Source organism: Danio aesculapii, chromosome 21, assembly GCF_903798145.1.
Source record: "Danio aesculapii chromosome 21, fDanAes4.1, whole genome shotgun sequence".
Taxonomy (NCBI): domain Eukaryota; kingdom Metazoa; phylum Chordata; class Actinopteri; order Cypriniformes; family Danionidae; genus Danio; species Danio aesculapii.
The window spans coordinates 8,623,623-8,643,135 of NC_079455.1; the positions used below are offsets into that span (position 1 = coordinate 8,623,623).

Consider the following 19,513-nt stretch of genomic DNA (forward strand, 5'->3'; position numbering starts at 1 on the left):
GCATTATTGGAATCATTTACTGAAAGTTACTCTGTACATTTGTCAAAAATATGTATATTGTACTATTAGGAACTGCACGCAATCATATGTAATTATGTAATTAATTAATATTAATATTTTAAATTTATATTCTGTATTCACAGTATAGAATGACTATGTTATTGTCCTTAACTTACATTAAATATAAAATTTATTTGCTATTGATTCTTTAAAAAAAAAAAAAACATTTTTCATTGTGAAAAAAAAGCATATGGAATTTAACATTTTAACAATATAACTCTTAAAAAAAAATCGAACAAATTCAGTTGAAAAGGTAAATATATTATTATACATGGGCTGAGACAAATAAAAAATATATTGTATTTCCAAAATTACACATGTACACTACCTGACAATTGTAGCCTATTCAAGTTTTAGGAACACCAAATAATAACTTGACTTCTAGTTGATCATTTGGTATCAGAAGTGGCTAATATGAAAGGCAAAGGCCCCTAGATTACACTTATTTTACCAAAATAAAATATGATCATGCCTTGATTTTTAATTATTTAATTAGGACAGTAAGGTCTGACTTTGATTAGAAAAAAAGTCTTGTCACTTAACAGAAATAATGTACAGTATAAAATATAAAGTCATGGTGCAGTGGAAAAAATAATGAATATGTGGGATGACTCCCATCAGCTTGGACGACTGCATCCATACATCTCTGCAATGACTCAAATAACTAATAAATCAGAACTCCCAGAGTTCATCAACATTCTTTGGATTCATCTTCAATTGCCCCTGCCTTCACCTTACCCCAGACATGCTCATTAATGTTCATGTCTGGTGACTGGGCTGACCAATCCTGTAGCACCTTGACCTTCTTTGTTTTGGGAACTTTGATGTGGAGGCTGAAGTATGAGGAGGAGCGCTATCCTCCTGAAGAATTTGCCCTCTCCTGTGGTTTGTAATGTATTGGGCAGCACAAACGTCTTGATACATCAGGCTGTTGATGTTGCCGTCCACTCTACAGATCTCTCGCACACCCCTGAATGTAACCCCAAACCATGATTTTTTTCTTCACCAAACTTAACTGATTTCTAAATTCAGTCAAGTAAATTCAGTTGATTGTACATGATTTGAAAAGGCATACACCTGTCTAAATTAGGTCTCAGAGTTGACAGTGCATGTCAAAGCCCAAACCAAGCATGAAGACAAAGGAATTGTCTGTAGAACTCCAGGGCTGGGGAAGGTCACAGAAAAATTTCTACTGCTCTGAAAGTTCCAATGAGCACAGTGACCTCCATCATTCGTAAGTGGATTTTCAAAACTCAAAAAATCTTTTTTCACATTGTCATTATGGGGTATTGTGTGTAGAATTTTGAGGAAATAAATTAATGTAATCCATTTTGGAATAAGGCTGTAACATAAAAAATGTGGAAAAAGAGAAGCGCTATGAATACTTCCCGGATGCACTGTATGTATGTATGTATGTAGATGTTACTGCCACCTTTCATAAAAATATTAAAAATATGGAGAATCCCAGGGAAAATTAGAGGCTGGATTATTGTTACGATTACTGCATATTAGAAATGAAGTTAGTTCTGTTGTAATTTGTATTTCACTGTAGCTACTCTTGGGAGATTCTGCATGCTCTCATAGTGTGTGTATTGTGCTGTACTGGTAGCATGCTTGTTTTAAACTAGACATCCTTGAAGTAGATAAGCATTTTGTGTGTGTCTGTGTGTGTGTGTGTGTGTGTGTGTGTGTTACTCCTAGGAGGAGACTGGAGTTGAATATTACATCTGGAAGACCTGTTATGTCTGACTTTTGTTTGCTTGTCGCCTAAACAATCATTGGAGATTTTGTTCAGGATTTTACGTACATAGAGATTCTCTAAGTTTATCTGTGTTTTAACCAATCAAGTTCTTTCTACTGAAAATGTGTGACGCAGTTAGTGACCTTCTGTTGAACTCCAACAGTAATGAAAAGACATAAAAAATAACCCATTACATTACAATTTGCATCACGTGTTTCATAGCATGGATGGACTACTTAGCATTTTGTGTTAGCAACTGCAAAGGATTATTTTAAGAGTAAACAAACTTTAAGTTTGTATAAGACTTTTAGTTCAGTATGATGATGTACTTCCAACTGAAGTAGAATATTGAGTAGGGGGCTTTCTTTTTGCGCATCATTCCCTAGTGGCAAACTAACGGTAAAAAGGGGCGTGGTTAAGAATATTGTGGCTTAAGCTGTCAAACTGACAAACTGACATCAGAGAAAAATTTGGCTAAATAATGGCTAATTCATACGAGTTCAGTCGTACGGAAATATACAATTTTTAAAAAGAGGTGTGACACCCAAACCCCATTGTCACTGGGTGATAACCAAATTGAACTAAACTGTAAGAATGAGATTGTACAATTTCATACGAATTAGCCATTAAATCAAAAGTTTCGAATTGCTGTGAGATAGCGTTGGAAAAACCAACACTCAAACACTGAAGCAAATTATTGAATATTACCAAAATAAACTTTTTTTCAGTGGATCAGATAACTTTCATGAATTAATTGTCACCTAAAGAATAACAATGTGCGCTAGCAAAATAAACATTGCAAATTTTGATTTAAAACAAACTTTAATAGTAACTAAGAAAGTTCAGTAACTGAGTTAAACTGAGTTACTGTTAAAGTAACTGAATTAAAGTACTGAGTTATACTGAGTTACGGTTAAAGTAAATGAGTTATACTGAGTTACCATAAAAGCTAAACTGAGTTAACAACTGAGGTACCGTTAAGTAACTGAGTTAAACTGAGTTACTGTCCAAAGTAACTGAGTTAAAGTAACTGAGTTAAACTGAGTTACTGTCAAAGTAACTGAGTTAAACTGAGTTACTGTCAAAGTACACTGAGTTTAAACTGAGGTACCGTTAAAGTAACTGAGTTAAAGTAAATGAGTAACTTGAGGTACCGCTAAAGTAACTGAGTTACCGTTAAGTAACTGAGTTAAAGTAACTGAGTTATACTGAGTTACTGTTAAAGTAACTGAGTTAAAAATAAGAAAGCCATTTCTGACTAGCCTTAAACATAGCAGTACAGAAATGAGACGGTACAACATGAACACACACAAAACATTGTAAAGATTAGAAGAAGGGAACTTTTTTTTAATTTGTTGTGAAACTACCAACATACTCTTGTGCTGGTGATATATTTACAATTCTGGTTGACAGTACAGTGTCGATGATAAAATTCACAGCTTTCAGAAGTCTCACAAGAAAAGAAAGACAGAACACCCCAAATCACAAAAAAGTGCAATAAATACAAGCTGTACTTCTTAAACCATCACTGTGATCAGATCAGGTTCGATTTTCATCATTAATACAAGATTTAAAAAAAATAATTCAAAATAAAAGTCCTATTGTGAACAATAAACAATCATTCATGACTACCAGCATCAGATACTGACAGCATTGTTTTCCTTTTGATTATTTTAAGCAAGTATCACATGATTTATGCATGACTGGACCAAGAGTCCAAATAAAAATACAAAAAGCCAAATATGTACGTCCTTATAATCCTAAGAATGGAGTTGAAGAGCACCAACTCGATTGAGACAAGTCTTTCTCCAACACATACTGTGAACGGCAGCATACTGTACGACCAGTGAAAGCATTAGACACTTGTTCGTTTACTCTCAGATTGAGCAAAACCGTAGTGTTTCCAGGTAAAAAGTAAAGGGACCTAATGTTTTTTTTTTTGTTTCTTACATTCAAAATAAGGTAAAATCAGTAAATCTGGTTAAAAATTATAACAAAACGGTACCTTGATGAGTGAGAAAAAATACACATCGCACAGAGAGTAGTCGAAGTTTGGCAGTGTCTTAAAGGTACAGTCCAACCGCAAATGAAAACTCTCTCATTTTCCAAACCTGTTCGTGATAATTCATTCATTCATTCATTTTCCTTCAGCTTAGTGTCTAATTTTTGGTAAGGTTACTGCAGCGGAATGAACCACCAACTAGGGTTGTCACAATACTGGAGTTCTGTACCATCGATGCTGAAATTTTAAAAGCGTCCATTTCCCGCTAACATTTCAGCTCAACCGAAATGACTGATTGGCTGTGAAGGTCATCAGTTTACCAAACTCACCGCTGTGAGTGTAAACACAGATACAGGGGAACGTTTTAAAACCTCGATTCATCAGCGGATTGCTCGTTTGTCAGCTTATAGACAAACCAGCTGATCGACTTGACTTTGAAATGATTGGTACCAAATTCCAGAATCGCGACAACCCTACCACCAACTATTCCAGCATATATTTTGCGCAGCGGATCCCCAGTATGGGAAACACCCATACACTCTCATTCACACACGCACTTATACACTACAGCCAATTTCGATTGCAAAGCAGTGGACCAATCAGAAGAACTCAGAGGCGGGGAAACCACTGCAAGCTTCTGTTTACAGTAGCAAGCTGGCATGACAAACTGTTTGACGTCACAGAAGACAGTGTGTTAAAAAAGTTTGTTAAGACAAAGGCTGTGTCCGAAACCGCCTACTACTCAGTAGGTACAGCAACTGAATTTAAACGTACTACTCGGCTGTTAGAAAAGTACCTTCTATAGTATGAATGTGAGCAGTATGAATGGAATTACTACATCTGCCATTTTGTCATGATCACGTGACCTACCAGTGTCAGTTGCGTCGCTTCACTCCTATTCATGAATTCTCAGGGCATCATGGATAGCACAGTGTGAATGGATGCACACTTCAGAATCTCGCCGGAAGTAGTAAGTCATCCGGGTACTTTTCACATACTGTTTTTGAATTCTATGAATTCGGACATACTTCTCGGCTCACATACTGATTTTAACGTACTATATAGTATGGAAGTATGCGGTTTCGGATGCAGACTATAGCTGTTTCTCATTTCAGAGGCTGTATCATCCGAAGGATGCATTCAAAGTGCACTGCATCATTGCAGTGCGACGAAGGCTGGCATCATGTGAAAGTGCAGTGTGCATGAGTTTGCACACTTCAGAATCTCGCTGGAAGTAGTAAGTCATACTGGGTACTTTTCGCATACTGTTTTCGAATTCTATGAATTCGGACATACTACTCGGCTCGCATACTGATTTTAGCGTACTATATAGTATGGAAGTATGCTTTTTCGGACGCAAGCCTATAGCGGTGTCTCATTTCAGAGCTTGCAATCTTCTGAAGGATGCATTCGAAGTGCGCTGCTGTCTCATTTAAAAAAAATTCAAAGACTCCTTCAAACGCAGCCTCAAAAGGCATTCCTTCATTTCCCAGGTAATGACGGACACAACCGGTGGATCCTTCGCGTCCAAGATTCATTGCGCGCTGATAACGGCAGGATATTTTTTAAAGAAAACTCTGGTTTAAATGTAATTAAGTTTATTTTACTTGGATATCTAAAATGTTAATGTTAAAAACTAAAAAAATATGTAATGTCGTACTAGAGAGTGATTCATAGACCGTTACATGTTTATGTATACATGAATGGATCAAAGGAAATATATTTCCAGCTTTTATAAACCTTGTTTTGCTTTCAGATCACTTAAAATAAGTTTTAAAATCACCTTTGAAAAAACGTAATTACACATTTTATTACGCTTAATAACAGCAGCTCTTACGTTTGCTAGATGATGAGATCTGTCCACTGTAGGCTAAGATCGTCTAATTTCAAAACGCTCGGTTCAGTCTGTGTGGACATCCAAAGACTCACCTTTGAAGTTTGCATCCTTCGGAGGATGCAGGCTCTGAAATGAGACACAGCTGTCAAAGACTATAGAATATACAAGACATGTAACTCATTTTGAATAGACCATTTGAGGGATTGTAACAAACCTAATGTATTTCCTGTTTTTACATTTTTAATTTCTATAGTTTCAGAGAAAACCAAAAAGAGCACAATATGATAAATAATGTCATGATAGCTGTTTTAACATTAAGTTATGATTGAATTGCCTCTAGTTACAGTTATGAACTAGTGTGATAACAAGCAGGAAATGTTCATGGGCCAATGACATGACCACATGAAGTAATCTATAGGAAAAGTCTAACGGTCAATATGGTGAATAAAGCCCGCCTTCTAGTACAGGAGCCAATCAGCCATCGCTATAGACTGACGAATCTCAGGTGAGGTGTCTCGAACCAGTCGTGAGTTTCTGCAGATTTTGTGCGATTTGGATGTTTAGAAATGAACTAAAACACAGTTCTTGCTTAATTTTAATGGTGATTCCTAAAATAAAATTTAATCGTAAGTTTGGCAAGCAATTTTGGAGAATTGGAATTTGATGTTTCCGCATTCAGACTGAATGCTCCCGAGCATCCTGCCCGAGAGGTGTTTCAAAGATGACTTGACTTTGTCTGTGTGAAATGTGCCCTAAATTGACATTTTTGGGTGAACTGTCTCTTTAACTGGGTCTAAACTGCGAGAATGATGCCTATTAAGATCCGAAATAAAAACAAATAAATGTCTGTACTTTTTTTCTGTACGGAGAAACAAAACAACTGAGCTTTAAAAAGAGGCTTCTATTTGAATTAAATATTTGGCAACAAGCTTTAGGACAGCATTTTCAGATGGGTGGTAAATGTTCTTATAATGCGCCAAACCAAAGTATATATGCAATCTCCATCTCCTAAATCAATTTTGGAGAGATGTCAGGGTTTTGTATCAAGAGTGCTACCAAAAAAAAGTACAAACTCCAGTTCTCCACTAGGTGGAGCAAGAGACCAGAGCACGTAAACGTGCATTGCAGATGGGATCACTGTATCCCTACTCATCAGTACCAGATTTCACACTAGTTTCAGACACTATGCTATCCTTTTGAAGCACATCAAGGTTCGCTATGGAAAGCCGTTTTAACATTTAACCAATAAACTGTACTAGTATCCATTTTCATGCTACTAAACTTTAAGACACTAGTTTCTTTCCCTTTAAGTACTAGTGCTTATTTAATATCTACTAGTGATACAACTTATTCAGTTCTTATTTATCAGACACTAGTACCTATTAAAGCAGTACTTGAACACCTAGTCCTTATTTCAATATTGACTAGTAATTATCTGTTGTTCCCTCACTGACTTCTATGGGACTTCAATGAGATATTAACTACTTGGTTTGGACAAGTTATGAAATCCAGTTGTGCCAAGTAGATTTTCACGTACTATTAATTATTCATCAGGTAGGTAGTAGAGCGTTGAATACATAGTTGGCTGATCAATAAGTACTATGTAATGAGTAAGTGCAAATAAATAAAAAATAGAGAGAGAAAGTAATAAATCAATGTAATAGATACAAATATCCAATGAGTATAAGTTGCTGGATAAATAACTATTAGTATATAAAATATGTACTAGTCAAAAGTGGAAAACAAACTAGTCAAAATGGTGTTGACATCTGCCAATGCAACTTGTCACAACTGAAATAAACACAAGTATCTAATTAATAAATACTAGCATTTATCTAATAGGTGCTAGTATCAAATAAATAAGTACTAGTAATTATAACAAGTACCAGTATCGAATGAAGAAGTACTAGTATGTATAATGAGAACAAGTATCTAATAAATAGGTACTAGTAGCCTACCAAATGAAAAAACACTTGTAACATATACAGTATCTAACAATTAAGAACTAGTGTCTTTTAAAAAGGTATTAGTGCTTAAAATCTAAGCACTTTCAGCATGAAAATAGATGCATGCATTTAAGAAACACTCCACCTTTTTTGGGGAAATACAAGTCACCAAATTACCTCCAGGTCTGGCGGGAGCACTTTTGAGGCCATCAGTCTCCTTAAGAGCCACCAGTTCTACCGGTCAGAAAAACACCCTCTGGAACGTGAATGCTGTTTGCTCCGAGCTGAAGGTTAATGTTTGTGCTTGTTTTCAAACTCCAGGGAGGCCATTGCTTTAGCCAGAGCCAGACTCCAGCCGGACGATCCAGTGCTAAAAGATTTGTACATGAGCTGGGCTGCGGTGCTAGAGAAGGACGGACACTACGCCACTGCTGCTAAATGGTAATCAAAGTGGTTTACAAAACACTGTGGAGGTCTGTTTAAATGTATGCAAACTATTCACGCTGATCTAAAAAATTTGGTCACACTTTATTTTACTGTACAATTCACGCTATTAGCAAACCGTTAACTAAGACTTTTAACTCGATAAACTACTAATTAGCTGCTGATTAACTCTTTCCACGCCAGTTGTCATCCACCACCATAATCTTGATGATTTTCACCTAAATTTGACGCTCCTCAGAATATTTTTGGCTAGGAATATATGACTGTAGTATATATCAAATACCAAGCCTCTGCGTTCAAACAACAAAACCGCTTTAAACAGCAAAAATCAGTCCAAGGAACTCGAAAAATATGGAAAAACCCTGTTTGTAACCCTGATGAAGGTAGTTTGCTGAATGCTGAAATGCAGTATGCTGAAATGCATAGTTTTTTTAAGGATTAGCCATGTGAAGAAAGGGTTTTTAATATTTTTTCCACATTTTTTGAGTGCCTTGGACTGATTTTTGCTGATTATTTTGATGAATACCTTACTCAGAGCACCGAGAGCTACCCCTGAGCACTTTTTGTTTGATTTTGAACAAAACAGCTTTTTTTATTCTATCCTCATGTGGTCATGTTTTATCTCCACATTTATTTTTAAGTGAAAACAACTAAATCCAAAACTACAAAGCCCTGTGTGAAAAAGTGTTTGCCGCCCTGTTAAAACAAATGGAACCATGAACGTATCCTTAAGGAGAACGTCTGGCCATCTGTTAGTGACCTCTTGGGTTCTAAAAGCACGAAGCACAACAGCAAAGTCCACTTCTAAAAACAAAAATGAAGACTGGACTGGCCTAGTCAATGTCCTGCCATGAATCCAATTGAGATGCTGTGGCATGATTGTAAAAAGTCTGTTCATGCTCAAAAGTCCTCCAATGTGGCTGAATTACAACAATTCTGCGAAGATGAGTGGGCCAAAAGGTAGGATTATGGCTATTAAGATAAGATTATAGTTCGTAAGTGCTAATTAACAGTTGGTATCTTAATAGACCGGTAATAATCCAGTAGTGAATGGTGTGAATTGGTACTTGAACTAAAGTTTTACTGAACATTTGCTCACCCCCATGTGGTTCCAAAAATATAGATTTCTTTCTCTGTTGAACACAAAGGAAGACTTTCTTGGAAAAATGTTGGATTAGCCATAGTAGCAAAACATACTGTGAATTCAATGCCGTCCATTTTTTTTATAATTTCTCAAATAATCTGCTTTGGTGTTCAACAGAAAGTACTGTTTGTCAAAGTATTTCACTAAGTATTTAACACTAGAACTACTAAGCTGGAATTATGCTTTCGCCTGGCGCCACATCGGACGAGGCTTTTATACTTTGCTGCGTTAGCCATTGTGATATTCTTTAAAATGACAGGGGGGCGGTCAAAAGAAACTGATCTTAAAGTCAAATAGATAAACAGAGAAGTAGAAAGTATCCAGAACTACGTTATATCATTAACATCACTCAGTATTTTTAAACAATTATTTTTATTATTGTATAAATTATTTTAATGATAAAAAATCCTTATAAGCATTCAAGATTTTTTTTAACAAACTTGGATACATCTCTTGCTTTTGACAGTTTTACTTAATAAAGTTTATAAAAATATTAAGGACAACAGAACATGAGTTGCTCTACAAATATATATTTTTAATTTAGGCAAGAATAAAAGCAAAAAAAAGTACTAAAAAATACAGATTTTTTTTTAGATTTAGGCCCTGTTTACACTTAATACCTTATCATTTTAAAACGCATAAGTTTTGCTACGGTTACACCATCCGTCCACACTATGCCGGAGTTTTCGAGCCCCGAAAACTGAGCGTTTTGAAAACGCAGAAGAGGCCATTTTGGTTTTAAAATGCTGCTCCTCCATCTCAGTGTGGATGGGGGGGAAAACGGAGACATCTGAAAACAGAGACGGGGCTGCAGACTTCTGATTCTGGCTTTTTCCTCAATATTAAGTAGCCTACACACAGTTCAGTCTTGCATCCTCTCCTTGTAAGTTCAGACTTCTCAAGTTTGATATGGAAAACAAACTCCACAGGACACGTTGGGTAAATCTTTAAAGGGAACAGTGTACTTTATAACCTCATTCACATCACCCTGGCTATGTTGTTTTACTTTCTTAACAATAAAATGAAAACATGATATGAGCAATTGCACGTTTTCATTTTGATGTTAACTTAACAGACACCAAAAGTGTTGAGGCATCGTCTAGCTGCATAATATGACCATATGACCCTGTGTCTTTCACTGAATATCAGTTTTAATGATCAATATTGGCCATTATAAAAGTATAACGTACAACAAGTTTATACAATATAGGAAATAAAGGCAAGCAATCAGTTAAATGTGCAGAATCAGTGTATGCGGTTACATTAATATATGAAGAGATTATGAGATTAGATCCAGTGGTAGATCCTTGATGAACAGTCCCGTGTGTACAGCTCTCGTATGGGTAGATGTGCTCAAAGCATGCTGCAGTGTATGCCAGAGTGTGTGTGTGTGTGGTCATGTGATGTGCGTTTTCAGCGGTTTAATGTAGACGCAATGTTGTTCAGAAACGCTAGTGTGTGGACGCAGATAATTTTCATTCTAAGACGCCTTTTTAAAACTAAAACGTATTGGTGTAAACAGAGCCACAGTTAACAGAGGTTTAACAAACATATCCCTCAGGTTTTTCCAAGCTTTTTAACAAAAGCTTTCCTCCTTTCCCACAGCAGTTGCAATTTCTAGCCAAAAATTATTGATCGTCTGGTTATCTCTATGATCATGGATCATAAAGACGTGTGTACAATCATACCTGTTTCAGACAAAATCTCTTCAAAGTGGTTTATATTCAACTCAAATCAAACTCGTTTGCTCGTGTCTCAAAAAAAAATTGTATGCTCCGCCACCCGAAATCATGTCGCACACAGCCAAAGCGAACCTCCGCAAACACAGTTATGACGTCACATTTGCCGCGCACACTCAAGCGATCCAGTGAACGCGTCGAGTATAAATCAGGCGTGTGTGTGAGCAACAAGAACGAATGCCTAACGTGGCTGACGGTGTCCGTCACTTAAAAGTTGTTTAGAATTAAATGTTTTGAGATGGTGTGACCAAAGTCCCTTTTAAGAACTCTATAGTCTTTGGTTTGGCAATGCGTAGTCGTGTGTGCCTTTGATGTACCCTTGATACTTCTTACGTCCTTGTCGCAGCACCAGTGGCAGCCAAAATTGCAAGTTTTAGTCTTTTAATCACGATTAACCCCTCAAAAGCAACGGAAGCCTCATTTAGAGCTAACTATCCATTTTTATGAAAAACAAGGCATTTTCAGATGGGAAGGCAAAACTGCTTAGAGATGAGAACGGATGTAATCTCTGCTCTCTTTAATGTCCAACTCGAGGCAACTACATTGGTTAGAAGGGCGTCGGCAATGTAAAAAATGCTGTAGATTTGGTGATAATTTCAGCAAAATCTGAAAGTTGATTTATGTTACACAGTTGATAATCTGTACAAACATGGAACAACGTAGTGCATGATTTGTTAAAAATTGTTTGTGGCTAGTGAAAATATTGTAGAAGTGATCATTTGAGAATGTAAATACTTGCAGAGATCTCTAGAAATAACGTGTTGGATGTTGATATTTATCTGTTTTCTACCTACAAGTCACTATTGAGATTCACTAACATGATCAGTGTCTTCACATAGAATGAATATCATTAATTATTAACAATAACATATCATTACAAGTAAATGAAGCAGATTTGTTATTTGAGAAGTGTATCAAACTGGTAGCCCTTCACATTAATCGGTATCCAAAAAGTCTCTCGGTTTCAAAAAGGTTGGTGACCCGTGCTCTAACATAACGAAAGGGTAGTCCATTTGAACAGTACACTTGTTAATTGACAAAAGTACAAAAAAATGATTCTCAATTTTCTCAAGTTTGATTTTGAAGGCCACGGCAAAAAAAAGTTAAATTAACGCTGAATTAACACATCGCAGATTCTTTATTTCGTAGCAATACCTCCAACTGAGTAAAGTGACTTAAGCAGTGTGTGGCTGTTCTTCGTTCAGTTACCTGGCCACAGACTCCAGCTTTGATGCAGCTAAAGTGATTGGGAAGAAAGGGGATGTGACATCACTGAAGACGGCGGCTCACCTGGCACAGATAACAGGAGAAACAGAGCTGGCACACTCCCTCTCTCTGAGGTGCGCCAAAGACCTGATTGCCACCCAGGACTGGAAGGCAGCACAGGACGTCCTGAGGACACAAGACTCACTTTTGGTTGGTTTCCATATTTATTTATGTGACTAACCAGCAGTTTCTATAATGAAGTTGATTCTAAGGCAGAGATACCCAAAACTAGCACGTTAAACTCCACTGTGCTATAAATGTGATGATTTTATTGTAATAGTTATATTTCTGGACAGGGTCACCGGCTGGTGTTCAGTGTGAATGAGATTCTCACTCAGAGACTGGCGGACACAGATGTGGTCAGCTGGAGTTCGTCATCTTCCCACTGGTGGTCTTCGTCGCGCGAGGAGGTCTTCTTCTCGGCGGTGTTCAGAGTGTGGCAGAGAGAGTTTGGAGTGGATCCTGCTGACGTTCACAAACTGCAGACTCTCCATCAACAGCTGAAAGCCATCGAAAATCCTCCGCTTACCACTACTGGACCCGTCAAACAAGTATGTGCGCAAATAGAAGCTATAATATCAGATAACCAGCTCTGTTGATCGATTAATCAATGCATCACGCATTAATCACAATCATGGTCTCTGATAAATTTCGATTAACAATTTAATACTGTAAATATGCAGTGTTATAGAAATAAAGAAACAAATGACAATCTAGTTTAAGGAAACGGTAGTTTTATGATCTTATTATTAATTATTTTGAACTTTTCTAAAGTGTAAGTGGAGATGTCAGTTGTCATCAATTAGCTGCGCTGTTATATTGAAGTAAATTTGGCCATTTACTGATGTCCAGTGGTCTCCTGTAAAAGCAGTGGAAGTACTTTCTGCAAACTGACTCACTTGAACTTTTTCAGTCTGTATTGTTATATCATTTCGCCTTGATAGTATCTGGTACGGTGGATTTAGTGATGGAATGAGTTTGCTTTGACAGTTGTTTTGTTGATGGCACTTCATCTTTCTTCATCTACACACATGCATCATATTCCTTGCAAGATTTCTTAAGGGAGGTAATAATACTGACTTAAGCAGTTTTTACTATACACTACCGGACAAAAGTCTTGTCATCAATCCCAGTTGTAAAAGCAACTAATAATAACTTAAATAACTTCTAGTTGATCATTTGAAAAAGTGGCAGAAGGTCGAATTTTTTTATTTTATTTTTTTTCTTGTTTTTTTTCCCCCATGAATCATCTGTTGAACTGCATCCCAGAACTGCATTACAGACATACAGTGTCATCCTGCAACTGTTTTGCAGCATATAAAATAACATTTCTTACTTTCCAAAATGGGAAAAATTTTGTTTTTACTTTCTGATATTCAAAGCAAGTTAAAAAAAATTCTAAGTTAAATATGCATTAAAAAAACAGTCAGGAAAAAGTGTTTTATGTAAATTCGGGCCACAAGTTCACATATTTGGACATATATTTTCTCTTAAGTACATCATATCAAAAGATGATACTTTTTATTCTAATTAGGTTCCAATAAACCCAAATAGCAAAGAGAAATAAAAAATGCATGTAAAAAAACACTTTAGGCCTTGAGAGGTTGTCATATAATATTTTATAGTACTGAAAAGTTATTAATAATTCCTGTATAATAATTATATATAACAAATAGATATTTACATTTAGCAGATGCTTTTATCCAAAGCGACTTACAAATGAGGACAAGGAAGCAATTTACACAACTATAAGAGCAGCAGTGAACAAGTGCTATAGACAAGTTTCAGGTGTGTAAAGTCTAAGAAGCTAAGCATTAGTAATGTTTTTTTTTTTTTGAGAGAGAGAGAGAGAGAGAGAGAGAGAGAGAGAGAGAGAGAGAGAGAGAGCGAGAGAGCGAGCGAGCGAGCGAGAGAGAGAGAGAGAGAGAGAGAGAGAACAGTTAGTGGTATAGCCAGAGAGGCAGTTAAGATTAGGAAGGAAAGTGGAGACTGAACAGTTGAGTTTTTAGTCGTTTCTTGAAGACAGCAAGTGACTGCCGTTCTGATGCAGTTAGGGAGTTCATTCCACCAACTGGGCAGATTGAATGTGAGAGTTCGGGAAAGTGATTTCTTCCCTCTTAGGGATGGAACCACGATGCGACGTTCATTCACAGAACGCAAGTTTCTGGAGGGCACATAAATGGAGTGACATGTGCTCTTTTGGGTTCATCAAAGACCACTCGTGCTGCTGCATTCTGAAGCAGCTGAAGAGGTTTGATAGAATTAGCTGGAAGCCCGGCTAGTAGAGAGTTGCAATAGTCCAGTTTGAAGAGAACAAGAGCTTGAACAATGAGTTGAGCTGCATGTTCAGATAAGAAGGGTCGGACCTTTCTGATGTTATAGAGTGCGAATCTGCAAGATCGAGCAGTTCTAGAAATGTGGTCAGAGAAGTTTAGTTGGTCATCAATCATTACTCCAAGGCTTTTTACCATTTTGGATGCAGTAATGGTTGCCCCATCCATCTGGATTGAAAAGTTATGGTGTAGAGTCGGGTTGGCAGAAACTTCAAGCATTTCCGTTTTCGTGAGGTTAAGCTGAAGATGATGATCTTTCATCCAGTGTGAAATGTCTGACAGGCAGGCTGAGATGCGAGCTGGAGCCGAGGGATCATCAGGGTGAAAAGAGAGGTATAGCTGGGTATCATCAGCATAGCAGTGGTAGGAAAAACCATGTTTCTGGATGACTGTTCCTAAAGATGTCGTGTAGATGGAGAAAAGAAGTGGCCCAAGAACAGAGCCCTGAGGTACCCCAGTGTTTAGATGCTGTAGGTTGGACACCTCTCCCCTCCAAGACACCCTGAATGACCTGTCCGAGAGGTAAGAACTGAACCATTGAATAACAGTGCCTGCAACGCCCAGTGACTCAAGCGTAGATAGCAGGATCTGGTGGTTTACAGTGTCAAAAGCAGCTGATAAATCCAGCAAGATGAGGACAGATGATTTAGAGTCTGCTTTAGCCAGTCTGAGATCCTCCACGACCGAGAGCAGGGCAGTCTCGGTTGAGTGGCCTTTCTTAAAGCCAGATTGCTTGTTGTCCATGAGGTTGTTTTGAGTATATATGGACTTTATCTAATTTTTCTTTTGAGATGTATATACAGTTGAAGTCAGAATTATTAGCGCCATTTGCATTTTTTTTCTTTTTTAAATATTTCCCAAAAACATGTTTAACAGAGCAAGGAAATTCTCACAGTATAATATTTTTTCTTCTAAAGAAAGTCTTATTTGTTTTATTTCAGCTAGAATAAAAACAGTTTTAAATTCTTTAAATCCATTTTAAGGTCAATATTATTAGCCCCTTTAAGCTATTTTTTTTCGATAGTCTACAGAACCATCGTTATACAATAACTTTCCTAATTACCCTAACCTGCCTAGTTAACCTAATTAACCTAGTTCAGCCTTTAAATGTCACTTTAAGCTGTATAGAAGTGTCTTGAAAAGTATCTTGTGAAATATTATTTACTGTCATCATGGCAAAGATAAAATAAATCAGTTATTAGAAATGAGTTATTAAAACTATTATGTTTAGAAATGTGTTGAAAAAATCTGCTCTCCGTTAAGCAGAAATTGGGGGGAAAATAAACAGAGGGGCTAACAATTCTGGCTTCCACTATACTTTACTGTACAGCATATCATAGTTAATTGTTATTGATCCTTGTATAAATTATTAAATTAAGTAAATAAATCATATTATATTGTCTGTCTTTATCTGTAGACTAGAATGAAGTGTATCTTTTAATGTCATGTTAATCACCAGTATTTGGCTCCACTTTTGTGCTCCTCAGTTGTTATCTCACATCTCATTGGACGTGACGCTGTGTGCCCTGAGTGAGCTGTTGTGTGATTGGTCGTCTGTTGTCGAGCAGTTGTTGCGGGCTCTGAGTCGAGCTTCAGAAGCGGGAAACTTCACACTGATGGCAGAGCTGAGCCTGCTGCTGTTTCCACATGGTCAGAGATGCTCATCTACACAAAACAACAACACACAATCACTCCACATCACTACTGCCTATTATAGAAAATCATATAAAAAAGAGAGAGAGAGAGAGAAAGAATTATGGGCTACGTCTGAAATCGCCTACTACACAGTTGGTACTAGATTTGAATTTACTACACGACCATTAGAAAAGTACGTTCTATATAGTAGGAATAATACTCGGACATACTACATCCACTATTTGTCATTTTCACATGACTTAGCCACATAAGATATGTCGCTTCACTCCCATTCGCGTATTCTTTCATGTGGTATTATGGGATAGCCAGAAGTAGTAGGTCATTCTCGCCTACTGTTTTTCAAATACAATGAATTCAGATATATTACTCGGCTTGCATTCTGTTTTTAGCGTACTATATAGCAGGGGGTTTTCAAACTTTTAGGACACACGCCCCCCACCCAAGTTTGTCCAATTTCACTCACGCCCCCCCAGGCACCTTTCCCTCGAGCCAAAATTATAATGCATGCGCAATCGTCATTCACATATTACTTGCTGCATTTAAAGTGCTCAGAATTTATTACATTGAAACATAAATACATAGCTTACCTGATTCAGTGCGATGACTGAGCCTGTTTCTGTGAGGACAGCATGCTAATCTGTAGTCGGATTCCTGACATGACTAACCACAAATCATCTTCCACTGTCAATCTAAGTATGAGCCATAGCATACTTGTTTTTGATGTGCATACATACAGAAAATGCTGCTTCGCAAAGCCAAGTTCACAGAGCCCTGATGGTGTGATTGATCCAGTCAAACATTGAGTATTACATGGGCAACAATACTTTAATAGGATTTTAATATGATTAAGACAATACTCTGATTAGGAGTCACCATGTAAACAGCGATTTTTTTTTTTTTTTTTTTTTTTTTTTTTTTTTTTTTTTTTTTTTTTTTTTTTTTTTTAATTTATTTTTTTTTTGATTACCCTAATCTGGCTAAAGTCATAACTGAACTAAACAGTAATGGAATTAAGATGTGGAGTGTGCATATATTAGGGGCATTATGGGAGTAAACACTGCAATCAAACTATTACCGTCATGTAGGACTTTTCGCAGCATTTTGTGACAAGATCCACACACGCGGCTGTCAGTAAAGGACCGCATACACACAGACACACATCACAAATGCGGACGTTTTTTTTTCTTTCCATTCAGCGTGCGGTATCAATAAAAGCAACACTCTTCCACCAGTCCTTCATATTCCCATCAAATACCCCAGTTTGTCACAGGGGCATGAATGAAATGTTCATGAGTAAAAGTTAGATAGCCGAACTGCAGTTAAAGTTGAGAAATTGAAGATGAAACACCCAAATTTACATGAGACTCTGCAGACGTGAATAGCCTGGTGATGCAACATTCCAAAAGCACTTCATGTAATTTAATTATTGTCTTTTTCAGGTTAAGGCAAATAACTATTACTGATGTCCATGTAAGCGTTTTAAAAAGCACCCGCTCCATTTCATGTGTATATATTTAACTGGAACACATTAACTCTACAGGTGCCTGATAGTTAGCTGTGGAACTAAGTTAATCATATTATTACCTCTAGTAAATGCATAAAAATTGTCATAATTTACTTGAGTGCACGGCTAAATGTCTCGCTCCCCACTGTTTGAGAACCCCTGCTATATAGTATGGAAGTATGCAATTTCGGACGCAGCCATGGCGTATAAGTACAATATGGTGTACCAGTATTGTAGATAATCAAATTTAAAGAAGAAAAAAGAAATATATTTATGTTGTAAAATGTAAGGACAATTGTGATATAAAAAAAAAAAAGGATTTTAAAGTTATCTTTAGGGTGTCATTATATTCTTAAAGGGGTTGATGTATTTCAGCTGAAACAGAATATTGAGTAGGGGGCGGGGTTTTCTTTTTGAGCATCATTCCCTCATAGCAAACTAACGGTAAAAGGGGCAGGGCTAAGAATATTGTGGCTGAAGCCGTCAAACTGATGTCATCAGAGAAAAAATACCACTCCAAACGCGGAAGCAAATGGTCCATTTTTTTTTTTTTTGTGGATTATCTTTCATGGAATAATTGTTCACCAAAAGAATAACAATGTGTGCTAGCAAAAGAAACACTGTCAATTTTGATTTCACACAGACTTTAAATATAATATTTGAAACTGAATAGTATAATAGTGCTATTATCAGCTTCCAGAAGTAAAAACTGCTTTTCAACATGCTGAGTTTTTTAAAGATTGGCGATTGACTTGATATGACTTTTGTTGAAGCTATTTGTTCACATTGTCAACCTACATTTAAATCAGTCATGTTTAATTCACCATTTAAAAAAATAAAAATACATTAGACAAGACACTAAACAGAAAGTTCTACCACTCTACCATATTTAGAAATAAATATATATTAAGCTCCGCCCACTATCATGAAGCACTACAAATAATGTAATTGTGTCAGTCTACCTATCTGTTTGTTAAGTCGTGACGTCCACACTACTCATTTGAATTGAAAATATTTATGACCACTTTTTAGTCCTACTGTATCATACATTAAAGGGATTTTTTTTTTTTTTTATAAAATCAAGGTGTAAACAAAAGTCTCTGGACTCGCTGCATCACAAACACCAATATTTTAACAATTTATAAAAAATAATCACTTTCTGGCCATCGGATATTAGGCATGGACATATACAGTATATTGCAGTAGTGATTTTCGAAAGCACTACAGCGTTTTGTAAATGTTTATTAACACCATTTGTTGAGTCTCCCCATACAGTTTAATATAGTGCTTGGACCCGGAAGCCGCTTCACGTGACATCACACTTAACAAGCGGATACTGTCAAAATGTTTTGGTTGCATATTTTGCCTTAAACTTTAAAAAAAAAAAAAAATTGTTTGTATAGATACAACAACATGAAGTCAGAATTATTAGCCCCCCTGAATTCTTAGCCCCCCGTTTAATTTTTTCCCCAATTTCTGTTTAACGGAGAGAAGACTTTTTCAGCACATTTCTAAACATAATAATTTTAATAACTCATTTCTAATAACTGATTTATTTTATCTTTGCCATGATGACAGTAAATAATATTTGACTAGATATTTTTCAAGACACTTCTATACAGCTTAAAGTGACATTTAAAGGCTTAACTAGTTTAATTAGGTTAACTAGGCAGGTTAGGGTAATTAGGCAAGTTATTGTATAACGATGGTTTGTTCTGTAGACTATCGAAAAAAAAAAAACTTAAAGGGGCTACTAATTTTAACCTTAAAATATTTCATAAAAAATTAACTACTGCTTTTATTCTTGCCGAAATAAAACAAATAAGACTTTCTACAAAAGA

The 19,513-nt window shown here is 36.5% G+C and overlaps 2 protein-coding genes across 2 annotated transcripts in view; one reads left to right on the forward strand and one right to left on the reverse strand.

The window, feature by feature from the left end:
* The window catches only part of LOC130214990 (gem-associated protein 5-like), a 30,207-nt gene that overhangs the window by 1,788 nt on the left and 8,906 nt on the right, over window positions 1-19,513 (forward strand). The window contains exons 2-6 of the mRNA XM_056446873.1: window positions 7,770-7,826; window positions 7,908-8,027; window positions 12,119-12,329; window positions 12,476-12,730; window positions 16,000-16,162. Coding sequence (XP_056302848.1) covers window positions 7,770-7,826; window positions 7,908-8,027; window positions 12,119-12,329; window positions 12,476-12,730; window positions 16,000-16,162 — 806 coding nt within the window. The remainder of the gene's footprint in view (window positions 1-7,769; window positions 7,827-7,907; window positions 8,028-12,118; window positions 12,330-12,475; window positions 12,731-15,999; window positions 16,163-19,513) is intronic.
* The window catches only part of wwc1 (WW and C2 domain containing 1), a 153,594-nt gene continuing 138,227 nt past the window's right edge, over window positions 4,147-19,513 (reverse strand). The window contains exon 23 of the transcript XR_008835653.1: window positions 4,147-4,470. The gene's annotated coding sequence lies outside the window, so the exon portion shown is untranslated. The remainder of the gene's footprint in view (window positions 4,471-19,513) is intronic.